The 18,147-nt window shown below is 38.8% G+C and overlaps 1 protein-coding gene across 8 annotated transcripts in view; it reads left to right on the top strand.

Annotated features, from left to right (window-relative positions):
• DOCK10 (dedicator of cytokinesis 10) overlaps positions 1-18,147 on the top strand; it is a 297,557-nt gene that overhangs the window by 256,306 nt on the left and 23,104 nt on the right. For 7 of the 8 annotated variants that reach the window (XM_043909860.1, XM_043909862.1, XM_043909857.1 and 4 more), the window contains exons 34-47: positions 1,469-1,580; positions 2,286-2,407; positions 2,494-2,608; positions 2,700-2,766; positions 2,990-3,037; positions 3,626-3,727; positions 6,165-6,289; positions 7,788-7,900; positions 9,669-9,806; positions 10,840-11,022; positions 11,792-11,902; positions 13,293-13,508; positions 15,023-15,080; positions 15,407-15,505. In XM_043909860.1, coding sequence (XP_043765795.1) covers positions 1,469-1,580; positions 2,286-2,407; positions 2,494-2,608; positions 2,700-2,766; positions 2,990-3,037; positions 3,626-3,727; positions 6,165-6,289; positions 7,788-7,900; positions 9,669-9,806; positions 10,840-11,022; positions 11,792-11,902; positions 13,293-13,508; positions 15,023-15,080; positions 15,407-15,505 — 1,609 coding nt within the window. The remainder of the gene's footprint in view (positions 1-1,468; positions 1,581-2,285; positions 2,408-2,493; positions 2,609-2,699; positions 2,767-2,989; positions 3,038-3,625; positions 3,728-6,164; positions 6,290-7,787; positions 7,901-9,668; positions 9,807-10,839; positions 11,023-11,791; positions 11,903-13,292; positions 13,509-15,022; positions 15,081-15,406; positions 15,506-18,147) is intronic. The other variant, XM_043909859.1, reaches the window with a different exon arrangement.

The raw sequence follows: 18,147 nt of genomic DNA on the forward strand, positions 1-18,147 counted from the left end.
TGCTGTACAATGAAGTATGTCAGCCATATGCATACATATATTCCCTCCCTGTTAGACCTCCCTCCCACCCAAGCCCTTCATTTCGCCCGCCCCGGGTCGTCACAGAGCACCAAGCTCCGCTGCCTGTGTGACGCATGCAGCAGCTGTCTAGCTGTCTGTGTTGCACGTGGGAGTGGACATATGGGGCTTCCCTGCTTGCTTGGATGGCCCTTTCTCAATTCTTTCCACCCTCTCCATCCCCATCCCTCCTGTGTCCACACATCCATTCTCTACATCTGCACCTCTGTTCCTACCCTGCAAATAGGTTCATCTGTACCATTTTTCTAGATTCCATATATAAGCATTGATATAGGTGTTTTGAGGTGTTGATACAGTGTCTAGAAGTTAGGAACTATGTCTGAAATTTTTTTTGACCTTGGACCAGTATCAGTTACTATCTATGTAACCTTCAATAAGCTATTCAGCTTTTTGCTCATTTATAAAATGGAATAGAATACCTCTATCACAGGATTCTTAGGAGGATTAAATGTGTAATGGAAAACATGCATCATAGAGACTGGTACATTATGAGTACCTAACATCTAGTTTTTAATAATAATAATATACATTTAAAAATCCATGATAATAATGATAATCTAAATGTAATCAATGAATTTATGATACCACTCATAGGTGGAATCCAAAACATATAACCAATAGTGAATATGACAGAAAAAATAAGCAGACTCACAGATATAGACAACAAGCTAGTGATGACCAGTAGGGAAAGGGAGGAGCCATAGAAACAGGGGTTAAGAGGTACAAAGTGTTATATATAAAATTATTATAATTTTATAAGCTATAAGGATATATTGTACAACATGGGGAATGTAGCCAGTATTTTATAATAACTGTAAATGGAGTGTAACCTTTAAAACTGTGAATCCCTATGTTCTATACTTATATAATATTGTGCATCAATTATAGTTCAATTAAAATTTTTTTAAATCAGTAAATTTATCAATAACCATTGTAGTCATTTAGTCCAGGAGTCCCCAACTTCTGGGATCTAATGCCTGATGATCTGAAGTGGAGCTGATGTCATAATAATAGAAATAAAATGCACAATAAATGTAACATGTTTGAATCATCCCCAAACCATCCTTCTGCCTAGGGTCTGTGGAAAACCTTTCTTCCACAAAACCAAAAGGTGCCAAAAAGGTTGGGGACCACTGATTTAATCTATATCTGAAAGACTTTCCACTACATTGTTTAAAAATTTAAAAATCACATAAGAAATCAAATTGTGACTAAGATTATGGTTTGACAGTATTCACTTTCTTTGCCTACTTTGGCAGAAGATTTTGCAAAAATATAAAAAATCACATCTCATATCATCTAATTGAAAATGTAATGTAGAAAACATTTGTAGGTTTATGATGTTGAAATATGTTAATTCCCACTCATCTCTTCTGTGCTTTGAATACAGGGGTCTAGAGATGACCTCAGTACCAACGGAGGATTCCACACCCAGTCAGCTATGAAACATGCCAACTCTGCAGACACATCATTTTCTAAAGATGTTTTAAATTCTATAGCAGGTACTTCAGACCTTCCAGATGATCGTGTTTAACACTCATCTGTGTTTACATTGTATATCACTGTGCTTTTTACCCACTCATTCAATGTACATAATGTATGAGGCAAAGTATTCTGCATTTATATAGCTAAAGAGTCTTGTTACATGTTTCTCTGAATGTCATCCAACAACTTCCTCTTCTACTTAGTGTTCATTTCTACTTGGATTAAGAAGCAGTCTTCTCCGATGTCATCAAATTGTTTCATTCTGGAAACAATCATGATGTTTTCATTGCATACAGCCTTTTAAAATATAATAGCCCTTCCACTTCAAAGATTATTTTTAAGAACTATTTTGGAAATGTCATCTTAATTTCTTACAAACTGTCAAAAATTGAAAGCTGCTTCCTCTAAAGCATCCTTAAGAACTTTTATTAAGCATTTCAAAACAGAAACGTTCTTTAAAAAGCTTTGTAAGAGATCAAAGGAGCATACTTTATTTCCAGTTATAATGGTCTAAATGTTCTTAAATCCTTCATACTGGCATGGCTGTTAAAATAATATTTTAAAAGTTGCATATCTTTCATGCCAATCCCAGACTCTATTGTGTCAGCCTTTCACAATACCTGAATGATCAGCATCTTTTTGGTTCATTTTAGCTTTGTGTGTGTGTGTGTGTGTGCCCATGCATCTCATTACCGTCTGTGTGCTGTGGCTTGTGTTTACAGCATTTTCATCAATAGCTATTTCTACAGTAACCCATGCTGATTCCAGAGCTTCATTAGCAAGTCTTGACTCCAATCCAAGTACCACTGAGAAGAGCAGTGAGAAGACCGACAACTGTGAAAAGGTATGACTTCCCTCCCGAACTTGCCAAGCGCGTTTCAAGTCAGCTGCCTCCTCCTCCTCAATCCTTGTTGTTTCTTTCACCCCTAGATCCCAAGACCCTTGTCTTTGATAGGCTCAACTCTCCGATTTGACAAGTTAGATCAAGCAGAAACCAGGAGTCTTCTCATGTGCTTTCTACACATTATGAAAACAATTTCGGAGGGTAACGAGAGCTCTTTAAAATTAAATTTTAAGAAAAAAGGAAAAAACTTTGAACTTCCAAGAGTCTCATGCTACTTGGTGTTTCCTTTCAGAGACTCTGATTGCCTACTGGCAAAGAGCCCCCAGTCCAGAGGTGTCTGACTTCTTCAGCATCTTGGAGTAAGTTTTAGAGTTGATTACTTAAGACTTTTTTTCTAGAACCTTCAAATGATTTTAGTATACCATTTTTCATTCTAGTATCATATGGTGAATAATCTATCAATAATAATGTATAAAGTATCTAAAGAAAACTGTATTTTTCTTTTAATGTACTTGGATGAACACTTTGTATAGATAAAAAGGTATGAATAATTAGAATGTGACTTCTTTTTTTCCTTTCTAGTGTCTGTCTTCAAAATTTCAGATATTTAGGGAAACGGAACATAATAAGGTAATCATTTTAAACTCCAAAAGATTAGTCTGATCTTTTGAAAAGAATCATAGTCCGATCTTTTGAAAAGAATCAGTCTGATCTTTTGAAAGAAATCATATATATATATATGTTAGAAATCTTAAAATGCAAATAGGATTTTAAGGTTGACCTCACATTAAGCAAAGCATGTTTGATGATTACACTATACCCATAGTAGATCCAAGAATAGTTAACATTGTCCGAAGGAAAAGCACAAAACACACATTTCTGAAAAGAAACCACATTTCATGTAGCTTTTCAACCAATTTGTCTCCATATGAATGTAACTTAGAAGATGCATATTTAAGAAAATACTTCCAATATACTTAAAAAAACAGCTAATCCGGAATAACTGTGTGCTCATCCTTTCCCATAAGAGACAGCAGTGCCCCACCACCCCAGCACATTCCCTAAAGCCTCAATTTCCCATTCCCAGAAAAAAATGTAGTTTTTTCATAACATATGAAAGATTTCATTGTCCAGTAATCTCCTTGTCAGTTGCCATTTTTTGTTTATATATCAGTTGCAAACACTGAGCTAAGATTAAAACTTCAGTTTTCCTTGCAGAAAAATTGCTGCTGCATTTAAATTCGTGCAGTCCACCCAGAACAATGGAACTCTCAAAGGATCGAATCCATCCTGCCAGACTTCTGGCCTTTTGTCACAATGGTACTGTCACATTTGCTTGATATTTAAAATTATATTGTGAGTGTACGTGGATGTGGATGTGTATGTGTGTGTATATGTATTGGGTTCTCCCGTGGCTCAGTGGTAAAGAATCCGCCTGCAATGCAGGAGCCAAAGGAGACGCGGGTTCAAACCCTGAGAAGATTGCCTGGAGGAGGACGTGGCCTTCCACTCCAGTATATTCCTGCCTGGAGAATCCGTGGACAGGGGAGCCTGGTGGGCCACAGTCCATAGGGTCACAGAGTGGGGCATGACTGGAGCAATTTAGCACACACACACATATATATATAGGGTGTGGATACCCACACTGTGTACACACACATGCATATGCATGTATATGTATATGTATATTTCATACATATGAAATATCCCTTCGTGGCTAAGACGGGGAAGTGTCTGCCTGCAATGCCAGAGACCTGAGTTTGATCCCTGGGTCAGGAAGATCCCCTGGAGAAGGAAATGGCAACCCACTCCAGTACTCTTGCCTGGAAAATTCCATAGACAGAGGAGCCTGGTAGGCTACTGTCCACGGGGTCGCAAAGAGTCGGACACGACTGAGCGACTTTACTTACTTACTTATATGTATATTTCAAACCAGACACAGATTTCAAATAACTCTGTACGTTTCTAAGAAGAAACTTTGCAAGTATTTCCCCATCTGCCCCACTAACTTGTAAAGACCTAAGAAGCAAGAATTACGCCTTATTTCTGTGACCTTGTACAATGCCTTGTGTGGTTGTTGTGTGTACTGTCATGTCCGACTCTGTGACCCCGTGGACTGTAGCCTGCCAGGCTCCTCTGTCCATGGGATTTCCCAGGCAAGAATACTGGAATAGGTTGCCATTTCCTTTTCCAGGGGATCTTCCCACTCCACAGATTGAACGTGGTCTCTGGTGTCTCCTGCATTGGCCGGTGGATTCTTGCATAGGGTCAAAGAGTATCTTAATTTTATTAAGCCTGGAAAGATATAATTCCAATCAATGACTATCTTCATGTTTGCTAATCTCTTGGTGACAAAGTAAACTATGAGGTCGTATCTGCCCTTTCCTTTCAGTAACAGTAATAATTTAACCATATTCTTAGAGTTTAATGTAATTTTTTTAAGGGTCAAAGGCAATAAGGAAGCATATCTGGCCCTATAAGCTCATGTTAGTTTTTTTAGTCATCAGACTGATTTGACTAGCATAAAAAACCTAGGATCACCCCTCATAAACTACCCTACAGAAAACATTAGGCTGAAATGCTGCCTTAAATCTCCTCTGGGTCTAGTCAATCCAAATCTTTGCTAAAGTTTTCTCCAGCTTGATTTATTCTTCCCAGGGGTATCATAATAATATACAATACGAAAATGGCTGTATTTTAGAAAGAACTTTAGAAAGTAATATGGAAGTAGTAAATGGCTAATAAATCATAGAATAAATTTTGCCTCTTTATCCACGGGGACCACTTGAGTGGCCCCCTTATGAGAAAGCAAATAAAAAATGTAATGGGCATGTTTTGACAATTGGTAGTAGGAGAGAGGACCATAAACAATGATTTTAATGACGATCGTAACCCAGCTGATGTCACTGCTGTTTAGAGGATGTCTGGTAAGTTAGATTTCAGGGTCCCCCCTGAACACCTGATTTTTTTCCCCAAATCCCTTCCCCAAAACCATGGCTTTTCCTCCAGGAGTTACAGACAGAAGGACACTGGAAGTAATTCAGTCCCAAAGTTTAAGCCATACAGCCCCAAACCCATTATTCCCTGTAGCTGCAGAAATGATCCAGACTCTCTTGGCTATTGAAAACCAAAGTCAGATTTCTTGGGCCCCAATCCACTCAGAGCACTTGATTTAGCCAGAACCAAATAAACCTTGAGAAGTAAGACAAAGAGAAAACCATTGCTTCTTTTTGAGGCTTGACTCTTCAGTATCTCTTCCTCTAAATACTAAGAAGAGACAAAGAGTTGTTTCAGACCAGATTTTGCTTTTTCATATTTTACCCCCTAAAAATAACTGATACCAGTTGAGTTATGTAGTATTGTACTTATAAATGTTTATCAATATGCCTTTCTGAGCATCCAATAGCCAACATAATATCTATGGAATCCCATGACTTCATTAAATAATAATGAATATGACTGTGCAGAATTTAATTCTGTATCTATTATTTTGGCAAATGAATTCTTTACCACTAACGCCACCTGGGAAACCCATTATCCTTTAGTATCTATTATCATTCTGAACACTGTTTTGGCTTAAATAAAATTTCTCCAAAAGTACTTTTAAAGTTTCTGTCATCGTGTCACCCCATAATTAATGGTTTTTCGTAAAAAGTCTCTATTCAAAATGTTAATATGACACAATCAAGAGAATTTGAACAAACATTTGGCTTTCATATCCCTACGACTTTAACCATTTTTCTCATTTCATTTCCAGGATGCACACCACTTCCAGTCATGAAGGACAGAAGCAGCACAGGTCACAAACTTTACCAATAATTCGAGGCAAAAATGCACTTTCTAACCCCAAACTCCTCCAGATGTTAGACAATACCATGACCAGTAAGTAAACCGGAAACAATACCAGCAAGATGGTTATCATTTTTCTCTAGACATGTGCAGGAAATAAATTCACTGTGTTTCAGAATGTAGGGAGTGTTGCTGTGCTCCTCAGACCACTGGTTTTCAGGCTTGCCGTAGCCCTGGGAATGTTCCTGAGAGGAGAGAATCAGCAGGGAGTAGCTTAAAAACATAGTGTCCTGGGACTCCCTATTGGTCCAGTGGTAAAGACTCTGTGCTCCCACTGCACGGGGCATGGGTTTGATCCCTCACTTGGGAACCAAGTGACTCTGGGTCAACCTGATTATTATCCACTCTTTGGGAAGAGGAAAAAGTTGCCTGTGTCCCAGAAGCAGCAGGCGCACCATCTTGAATCCAGTGTTGCACACATTCTAGGTGTGAATGAGGTAAAAAATGAGATCCAATGTTTTCATATCATGTAAGTGTTCTTGATTATGGACACATGACCAAAGTTAGCTATTTGACAGTATTTGCCTTAACCTATAAATACATTTAGTACCTCTCTGAAGAGGTCATTTGTGCAGATCATCCACTCAGACTCTACATTTGATCTATTAACCTGGAGCATAAAACTTGACCCAGACTGATTATGGAGGAAATATGACTATACTGACAGCTGAACCAATGGAAAAGAAGTGGGAAATAAAGAACAGACTACTCTGATTCTTTAGAAACTCCATACCTGACCAATGAAAAGGGCACACACACTGTCTTCATTGGTTCAAGCTACTAAAACAAGATTCATCAGACTGTGTAGCTTAAACAAAAAATATTTACTTCTCCTAGTTCTAGAGAGAGGGTAGGAGATCCAAGGTCAATGTGCCAGCAGGTTTGATGTCTGGTAGAAACCTGCTTTGCAAATGGCTACCTTATAGCTGTGTCCTCACATGGTGGAGATAGAGATGATCCCTCTGGTGTCTCTTTTTAAAAGGGCACTAATCCCAATCATGAGGGCTCCATCCTTATAACCTAATTACTTCTCAAAGACCCCCCCCCCTCCAAATACCATCATATTGTGGACTAGGGCTTTGACCTATGAATTTGCTTTTTCATCCTGTGCTGACTCAAGGGACATGAGTTTGAGCACACTCCGGGAGATAGTGAAGGGTAGGGAAGCCTGGTATGCCATAGTCCATGGGGTTGCCAAGAGTCAGACATGACTTAGTGGCTGAACAGGAACAACAATGTGAATTTTGGGGGGAACACACATATTCAGTCTACAGCATCCACTGAAAACTCTGTCTAGTATTTTTGCTTTAGCCGATAAAGAAATTGTATAAATGAAAGCATTTTGATTTACTAAATTACTCATCAAAACACCAGTAAAGATTGTATGTCTATACATAGGATGTATATTGTATCTACATTGTACATATTGTATATATGTTGTATATGACTATGTTGTAATTGAAGAAAGTTTTTAATAGGGTACAAAGACTTGTCTCAGACCTTTATGCATTTTCTACTTTGGACTTTGTAGGCAACTCTAATGAAATAGACATTGTGCACCACGTGGACACAGAGGCCAACATCGCGACAGAGGTTTGCCTGACTATTCTAGACCTGCTGGCCCTCTTCACTCAGGTCCACCAGGTGAGTGTGACCACAGCATCTTCTGCAACACGATAAAACTAAAGATGGAAAAGTCATGTGAAGTCAAGAACATGTTTTTAAGACATTTAATGAAACCCATTAACCTTCCATAAATCAACCTGTGAGTGGAAAGCATGTTAAAGATGAGATTCAGAATTCATCAGAAGTTGGCAAATGCACAGCTGATATACACACAGACATTTCATTATTTTCCAATAATAGACACTCTTTCGTCCTTGTTTCTCCTGTTTTATGTCAGGCAAGCTGGGCTGAGTGAGAATGTGATCCTACTTTTTCAGTATCAGAGGGAGAGACAAATGATTCAACTAGATACAACAGATAAACAGACTCAACCGCTAGAGAAAACCGAGTGATAATGTTGAGCATCTCTTTGAATGCTTACTTACCATCTATAGATCTTTGGTGAAATGATACCACTACCAGCTCTTAGAATGGCTACAGTTAAAAAGTTTTGGCAAGGATATGGAGAAACTGAAAGTCTCATTCATTGGTGGAGGAAATGCAAAATGGTACAAACACCTTGAAAAATAATATGCTGAAATAAAAAATTAAACAGAATCTATCATGTGACCAGCCATTTCAATACTAAGGATTTACCCAGGAAAAATAAGTGTTTCCTCACACAAAGCTTTATACATGAATATTCATAGAAGCTTTGTTTTTAATAAAACTGAAAACAACCCAAATGCACATCAGCAGGTGAATGGATTTTCTAAAACAGTGATATAGCCACACAGGAGGATACTGCTCGGTAATGCTCGGTAAAAGAAGCCAAACAGAGCATATTCTATATGATTTCTTTTAAATAAAATTTTATAAAATATAAACTATTGAATTAGTATGTCAGTTACACCTCAATGAAATTACTTAAAACTTTAGCTCAACCTAATGAGCTTTTGAATGTTAAGGGTTTAATTAGGAAAAGTAGAATTGGTAGAATAAAGACTACACCAAACAGAATGATTGTACCAAGAAAGTCCTGCTTTCAAGTAAAAAGTCAGCATGATGGTAGAAAAATCAAAATCCATGTTTTAATTCTTTATTGCTTAATGGAAATATCAGTCAAATCCCATACATCTTATAGACTCTTTTATCAGTGCCTTCGAGGACCTGCCTGTCTATGACCTCTTCGTCTTCTACCTCTCTCCTGACTCCACTCCCACCCACCATGCTTAGGCTACACAACAATTTTTTTCTCCACCTTGAACTCACAAACTCCTTTTCAACTCAAGTCCCTGGTACCAACTCTTCTTTTTTAACTCTGACAGTCCTCCCAGATCTGGCCAGGGCTGACTTTTTCAGCTCGCATGTCAATTCATCCATTAGAGGAGTCTTAACCATTCTACATAAAGTAATCCTACCCACCCAAAAGCATTTACTTTCCTTCATATTATCCTTCTACTCTATTTTTTTATTTGGTAACTTTTCAGTCACTACTGTATATACGTTTCATTGGGAACAAGAATAAGACCTTATTTTGCAGTTCATTTCCAGCCTCCAAAATTGTGCCTATCACATAGCAGATTGTTGTTGTTGAGTTGCTAAGTTAGGTCCAACTCTTTGCGACCCCATGGACTACAGCACACCAAGCCTCCCTGTACCTCACTATCTCCTGAAGTTTGCCCAAGTTCATGTCCACTGAGTTGGTGATTCTATCTAACCATCTCATAGTCCAGAGAAAATATTTTTTGAAAGAACACAGGTGTCCTTTCACTCATCCTAAATAAGTGCTGTGTTGAATTTCCAGAGACAACTCCAACAATCTGAATGTCAGAATTCAATGATGAAAAGGGTCTTTGACACCTACATGCTCTTTTTCCAAGTCAACCAATCAGCCACCGCACTGAAGCACGTGTTTGCCTCCTTGAGGCTGTTTGTTTGCAAGGTAAGAATCCAGGTTCCATGGAGAGCTCAGTGACGTGTTTATTACTGATACTGACAGTGGAAGTATTAGTCACTGGGTGTGTCCGACTCTTTGTGACTCCATGGACTATAGCTGGCCAGGCTCCTCTGTCCATGAAATTCTTCAGGCAAGAATACGGTAGTGGGTTGCCTTGCCCTTCTCTGAGGGGTTCTCCCGACCCAGGGATTGAACCCAGGTCTTCTGCATTGCATGCAGATTCTTTCCCGTCTGAGCCACCAGGAGGCCCATTACTGACAATAAACAAGCATTAATCCTTACGTCTCTCAGTAGGGTGGGAAGAAGGTTTGTTTGGTTCTATGTTGATTTATTTGGTTTTATTAGACTGTTTGATTCATGGTCTCAGAATAAGTTCACAGCCTTGATGGCCTATCTGCTGGATATCAAAAGGGGATAAAATTGGCATTTGGCTACCAATTCTTTGGGTTCTCAGTGTTTGTGGCAGAGAGTTGAGTAAAATGTACACCATCAACTGTGATGTTAAATTGTTCCACTTCAGAAGAGTGCCCTTTGAGGACTTGTGATTTTACAATGTTGAATGAATAGAAACTATCTCAAAGCTCTCATTCTGTTGCTTTGAGTAATCATCCATTATTGATGCAAAGGATACTTACAACATGTTATTTAGTCAGTCATGTCTGATTCTTTTGTGACCCCATGGACTGTACCCTGCCAGGCTCCTTGGCCATGGAATTTCCCAGGCAAGAATTCCCAGGAAGTGGGTTGCCATTTACTCCTCCAGGGGATCTTCCTGACCCAGAGATAGAACCTGCATCTTCTGCGTTGGCAGGTGGATTCTTTACCACTGAGCTACCATGAAAGCCCCAATACTAGCATAGACTTGGTAAATAAAATTATATCCTCTTCCACCTACAAATGATAGAAAAAGTCTAGGTTTAAAAAAAAAGGATTTTGTTCTAAGAAATTATCAAATATGAGAATGAACAGAGCGAAATGAAGGAATTTGCTCATTTCACCAGCACTTCTGTCTCCATAGTTTCCTTCAGCGTTTTTCCAAGGGCCTGCTGACCTGTGCGGATCATTCTGCTATGAAGTCCTAAAATGCTGTAACCACAGGTCACGGTCAACTCAGATGGAAGCATCAGCACTTCTATACTTCTTTATGAGGAAGAATTTTGAATTTAACAAACAGAAGTCAATTGTACGGTCGCACTTACAAGTAAGTGCTGCCAGTTTTCATTAATGTTGTTGTTACAACCACTCATCTGTTTCAGCATTGATACAAGCTTCCTGTTTCCAGGGCAACCAGATCCCCATTCCTTCATCAGATTCCTCTTTAAGGATGCTCATCACACTCAGTTCTGATTCACAGAAAGAGGGCAGCTGGACAGAAATTAGCAAAGTCCATAATTCCACTTATACTTTTCCTTTTTTCTGCCAGGGAATAAATAGAATCATGTGGAACAGAGGTCCCCAACCCCAGTTTGGTCGATGGCCTGTTAGGAACTGGGCCACAAAACAGGAATTGAGGGGAAAGCAAGCAAGTAAAGCTACATCTGTATTTACAGTCACTCCCCATCGCTCCCCTTACTACCTGAGCTCAGGAAAACAAGTTCAGGGCTCTCACTGATTGTTCACTATGGTGAGCTATATAGTTACTTCATTATGTATCACAATGTAATAATAATAGAAATAAAGTGCACAGTAGATGTAGTGTGCTTGAATCATCCCAAAACCGTCCCCCCTGCCCTTGTCTTCCACAAAACTGGTCCATGAGGCCGAAAAGGTTATGGACCACTAATAATAGAATACACAACTTGAGAAACCATGACTATTTCTAGGATGCCAAATTCCACCAGATCCTGAGCACATTCGTTGGGCCTACAGGGATAAATTCATGATATATCCACCCAACTCAGTGGTTTTATTTACACCTACTATTTTAGAGTTACATACTCTTGAGGTTCCAATTTTCTTTTCTCTTTCAGCTCATCAAGGCCGTAAGCCAGTTAATAGCTGATGCTGGGATTGGAGGCTCTCGTTTTCAGCATTCCCTTGCTATTACCAATAATTTTGCTAATGGAGACAAGCAAATGAAAGTAAGAAATGCATTGTGGACTTTTTTTTAAGGAATTGGGAGTAAACTAAGCTGTTGGATTCTTTTTATGAGATGTCAAAATCACAAAAAAACACAAATTCTGCATTTTGTTTATTGACACTTTGAGTCCTGACATTGAGTTTGCTTCCACTTTGAGCATGTAATCTGTTAAGTGATATTACCAAGGTATGGGGCTGAATGCTATAGAACAATAAAACTAACCACATATATCAAATATATATATATATATATGCATATATATTTGTGTATATATATATATATATATATATATATATAAAGCACAGTGATTCTCTCATAATCCTGTTCTTGATCAAATTCATTTTACCTTTCTTTTAGAATTTTGTGGGGACATCTCCTTCAATCATTATCCTGAAAAGTTCTGGGGTAGAGCCTGGTGACAGGCTTGAGTGAACCCAGGGATTAATATAATGTTTTCAGATCTCTTTCCCCTACCGCCTCTATTTTTTTGCCTCTCTGTCTCTCAGTTCAATTTTCTTCTTCGTTTACTTCATTTACAGGTAGGCTGTCCCCATGAGCTTACTCTCTCAGAAATTCTGAGGACACTGGTAGTAATCTGTGAGTGGCAAATTAAAGTCCCTAGACCGAGTCTCTTTGATCCAACCTTGTATCATATGCCCAATCCCTAAACCAATCACTGTGACCTGGGGTATCAAAGATATGATTGATTGGCCAGGCCAGTATCATGTCCAGCCCTGGTGCCTGGGAAGGAAGTGGTATTATTGTTCAGTCACTAAATTGTGTCTGACCCTTTGCAACCCCGTGGACTGCAGCACACCTCTGTCCTTCACTATCTCCCAGAGTTTGCTCAAATTCATGTCCATTGAGTCAGTGATGCTATCTAATCATCTTATCCTCTGCTATCCTCTTCTGCTTTAGCCTTCAATCTTTCCCAGCATCAGGGTCTTTTCCAGTGAGTCAGCACTTCTCATCAGGTGGCCAAAGTATTGGAGCTTTAGCTTCAGCATCAGTCCTTCCAATGAATATTCAGGGTTGATTTCCTTTAGGATTGATTGGTTTGATCTCCTTACAGTCCAAGGGAAGGAAGCAGACACATGCAAATCACCTGAACCAGAGCCAGAGAGGATGCTAGCCGATGTCAAAGGACAGCTAGGATGCTATCACTAGAAGATAGGCTAGAAGACAAAGTGGACTCTACTATGACTCATCTTCAAATGTGCACCACCACAATCACAATATATGGAATGTATCCACAGAGAATGTACATATTTGTGAACAGTATATAGAATGCACCAGACCATAATGCCAGGCTATAGCTAAAAGCATAACTTGAAGTGAGTTAACTTATAAAATCTAAACAGATAATGACCCAGGCTCTTTGTTTTCCAAAGAACAGCAATTTCCCAGCAGAGGTGAAAGACCTGACTAAACGAATAAGGACTGTTTTGATGGCCACAGCTCAGATGAAGGAGCATGAGAAGGATCCAGAGATGCTGGTGGATCTCCAGTACAGCCTGGCGAACTCCTATGCCAGCACCCCTGAGCTGCGGAGGACCTGGCTAGAAAGCATGGCCAAAATTCATGCAAGAAACGGAGATTTATCTGAGGTGATCAGCGAAGACTCAGTCCTTCTTTGTCAGCATAGTCCTCTTAATCAGGACCATTGGATTGTCATTTACATCAGGAATATAAAAAGTTACCATATTCCCCCACTAATGTCAATATTATCTGATTTTATTGGGTCGACCAAAATATTCATTCGGGTTTCTCTCTAAGAGTAGATGGAAGACCCCAAATGAACTTTTTGGCCAACCCAATATGTTCTGTGCAATACATTTACATGTAAGATTCAAGGATACCTGACTCCACGCAAATGATATCAAATAAAAGCCAGAGTCCAGGGGGACCAGCTGCAGTTGTAGGATGTGCAGTGGAGACCAATGCTAAAGCCTGAGGCTAGGGAGGATGATTGTAAGGGTATCTGGAAATTAAAAGTTATATAAGTTACTGTTGTGTGTGTTAAAACTTCTTCCCTGGAATTAGAGTGAAATGGGGAAACTTACCATCATGGTGAGTAAAGGCAGTTTCGAGTAATCTGTCCTCATGTGCATCTCATCGAACTAGCCATGGAAAGGTTCACAGTTCTAAGGGCCACGCTGATGAGAGCCCAGTGTGTGACAGTTATAAATCAATAGCTAGCTTTTCTATGTCTGTTTAAACCCTGGTGGATTTATGGGCAACAACTCATAGCACCCACGTGGGGCAGTTCCAGACACTCAGTGGGGAAATTCGACTTTGTTCCCAGAATTTCCCTGCTTTGAGAAGAGATGAGTTTGTCCAGGAAACCTGTAATTCTTCTAAATGCAGGTGAAGGGCTCTGGGATGGATGTAGATCTGAGCAGAAGCCTCACTGGATAGCAGTTTGGTGAGCACAAAAATGAGTGACTCCAATTCCCTTGGACCATGTGGAGAAGTTCTCCACAAAACTTCAAAAGGAAATGCTGAAGTCATTTGGGTTCTTCAGCCGGTCAGCATCTAGTGTGTGTTCAGCAATGTTCTAGGGCTTTGCAAGAGATTTTTAAAGAGCAATAAAATGTCACTCAAATAATCTGTTTGAAGAAAACATACACAATACATTAGGTCACACTATTTTATCAATTGCCTCCTCTTGAGGCTACCATTTTAAAGATGACAGAAATTCTAAGCGGGGCCATGGCTGGAGGTTAAAAAAAAAAGTTAGAAGACAGCTTATTTTCACTTCCAATTTATATCCAGATGCTATTTAGAGAAAGAGGAGAAGCATAGATATTAATGCAGGAAGATAATTCTGTAGAAAAATTCTTCAAGTCAGCTCATCCACCCACCTGGAAACTAAATCAAGAAAAGCAAACCAAAAAAAAAAAAAATTCCCAAATATGCTTTTTATTCTTGAGGGTGTACTTTTTGGAAATCTAATTGATTCTTATTTTCGGTTCTACCATGAAAAGGATTTCTCTGCATATTCTGATTTGGAATACTGACCCACCTTGGAGGATTGATCTGAATTAGACTGATGGTAAAATCTTTAGTATGAGATAGATGGTAAAATCTTCCTCTCACACTATTTGCTTTTCTCTTACAGGCGGCCATGTGTTACATCCATATAGCTGCCCTCATCGCAGAATACCTGAAAAGAAGGGGTAAGACGACCATGTGTGGGGAGAAATCAACATGTCAAAACCTGATAAATAAGCTAATAAATACTTTGTATTTATTAGTTTTAAATTTGATTAATCTCAGTGTTTTAGCAGTGTTTATTTTCACAGATATTTCTAATGACGCTGTACTTTTAAGTTTTACCTTTCTCTTCATGCCATCATCATGTTAATTTTACGCACAACCAGGCTAACTGGTCCACTTCTTAGTTTCAAATGAGAAGGCTTCACTGGTTAACGATTCATAGTTTCATAAGCTTAATTAACATAAACTTGTAACAATGTCCTAACTTCGTCTTGCACTGCCATAGGTTACTGGAAAATGGAAAAGATTTGCGTACCATCCCTGCTCCCGGAGGATGTCCACCCCTGTGATAGCAACCCATTACTAACAACTCCCAGTGGAGGAAGTGAGTGACTTAACTGGGCTCCTTTACCCCCAGGGCACGGTGTGGAGGAAACCAAGTCCTGATTCAGTTTCACTCCAATGGAACTTTTAAATGTATTCCCAAAAGCAAAAACTGTCTCGGACCTACATAACTTACTCTGTCAAAACCCAAAGTTCTTACCACTCAGAAATTCCATCATCAAACTTTATGAAGTTTAGAGACCTCAAGAGTTCTCAGCAAACAGGAGTGCATCTTATATAATATGATGACCATGTTTTGTTACCAGTCTGCATGCTAGACTATCTTTGGGATTTTATTCTGAAATGGATGAATTGTTTAAAGTTGCAAGAGAAATCCATTTTACTGTTGAAATGTCATATAACTGTTTATTCAAAATAAGGAGTGCAGAAAAGTGACAAATAAATATAGTATATATACAGGACCATGGGCTTCCCGGGTGACTCTGTGGTAAAGAATCCACCTGCCAATGCAGGAGACGCAGGTTTGAATCTTGAGTTGGAAAGATCCCCTGAAGTAGGAAGTGGCAACCCGCTCCAGTATTCTTGCCTGGCAAATTCAATGGACAGAGGAACCTAGCAGGCTACAGTCGCATGGGGCCACAAAGAGTCGGATGAGCAAATGAGCGTGTCCACACACATATCAGGACTATATCTATAATCTACATGTTTCAGTTTCTTTAAGTATACATTGATTCTGACAATTTATAACATATAGTAATTTACAGTATAATCTTCCTTTAATTAAAAATATTTCCATCTTTAACAGCTGATAAACATTTTGTAATAGTAACCAAAGACTTATTCTTTGTAAAAAAAAAAAGTATCCTTGTAAAATTTTGTTCAAACTCAGTTTATGTACTTCAATCTATTTCATAATACTATCAACTTTCAAAATGAAATGGAAAACTCAGTGTATGAACAAGAGAAACAAATATTTAAATGTTTAGATTAAAATATCTAAACAAAAGAGAAATGGACTTTGGTTATAATATTTTGGAAACATAATTGGTCCCTTATTCTTTTAAATATGTATATATCTCCCAAAGAGTTTCAGTGGATTTTGCAAATAAGATATTTGAAACAAATGACCAAAGTGAATTCTGAGACAGTAAGCTCATTTGTTTGAGGGCCTTGAAGAAGACACCAGACTTGGCCTCATGACTCATGTCCACGATAAAATTCAAGGGTCTCCTTGCTCAGTTTCGTGCTTCCTATTTATACAGACAAGTCATCAAAACCATCCTCGTTTTATTTAACATGCCCTTCCTCCTCATCTGTTTTTTTCATAATCAGATACCATACAGTTCCATAAAAACTATTTTGAGAAACCTGATAAAACTAAGTGTCAGTTTGAGAAGTTGTGGGAACTTGTAGCCCAAAATGTCGTCTAAATCTTGAATATTCAAAAAAATATCTAAATACGTTTAGACCAATGGTGATATTGGAATAATATACCCATTGAGAAAAATATACACATACTGACATTTGGACAATGAGAAGGCTGGGACACCCAACCCCCGGGGATAACTTTACAGTTGGCTCTGCATATCCACATCCTTTGATTTGACCAACCACAAGCAGTGCAGCGCTACAGTATGTACTTACTGAAAGGCATCTGCACTTAAGTGGACCCATATAGTTCAAATCTGTGTTGTTTAAGGGTCAACTGTATGTGTTTTATAAACTTTAAATATTGAAGGTGATTATTTGTGATGCATTAGCATATATTTGTATTCACTGCCATATATCTCAGCTGATTGGCGTATATTTGAAGTCCTCAATGTGTTTCTATGTTGTGATGTTCTAAGTCAGAGAAGTAAACTGTCCCTTCACTACAGTGCATACATGATAAGAAGACAGTTGGCCCTCTGTACGCAAGAATTCCAGGTCTGCAGATTGAACCAACCACTCCATCAGTGAGAATCCACAGATACAGAGGGCTCATCATACTATGTCCTTTAAAATAAAGGTCTTGAGCATTTGTGAAAAGGAAGTGTTAGTCCCTCAGTCGTGTCCCAATCTTTACTAGGCTCCTCTGTCCATGGAATTCACCAGGCAAGAATACTGGAGTGGGTAAGCCATTCCCTTCTCCAGGGGATCTTCCCGACCTAGGGATCAAACCCAGGTCTCCTACATTGCAGGCAGATTCTTTACCATTTGAGCCATCTGGGAAGCCCAACATTTATTTGGTGGTATTGGGTCTTAGTTGTGATATGTGCGATCTTTAGTTGCGGCATGCAAACTTTTAGTTGTGGCATGTGGGATCTAGTTCCCTGACCAAGGATCAAACCAGGGCCCCTTGCATTGGGAGTGCAGAGTCTTAACCACTGGACCACCAGCATTTGTAGAGTTTAATATCTGCTGGGGGTCCTGGAATTGATTCTCTGTGGATACTGAGGAACAACTGTAGAGGTGAATTTAGGTGACTCCAGAAAATACAGCTTCTTCAGTTGTACTAACAACCATCATCATCCAGGAAGTAGTATGTCATGACTTTTCCTGCTCTATTCAATCCTCATATATTTTAATACATTTAATTACCAAAGAAAAATGCTAATAAAAAATTAGAAAGTAGAATTTTTAATACAAAGATTCAATTGCAATAATTATTATCATTTCTAGCATGTTTTGGGGTGATAATTT

The sequence above is a fragment of the Cervus elaphus genome, chromosome 8 (genome assembly GCF_910594005.1).
Source record: "Cervus elaphus chromosome 8, mCerEla1.1, whole genome shotgun sequence".
NCBI lineage: Eukaryota > Metazoa > Chordata > Mammalia > Artiodactyla > Cervidae > Cervus > Cervus elaphus.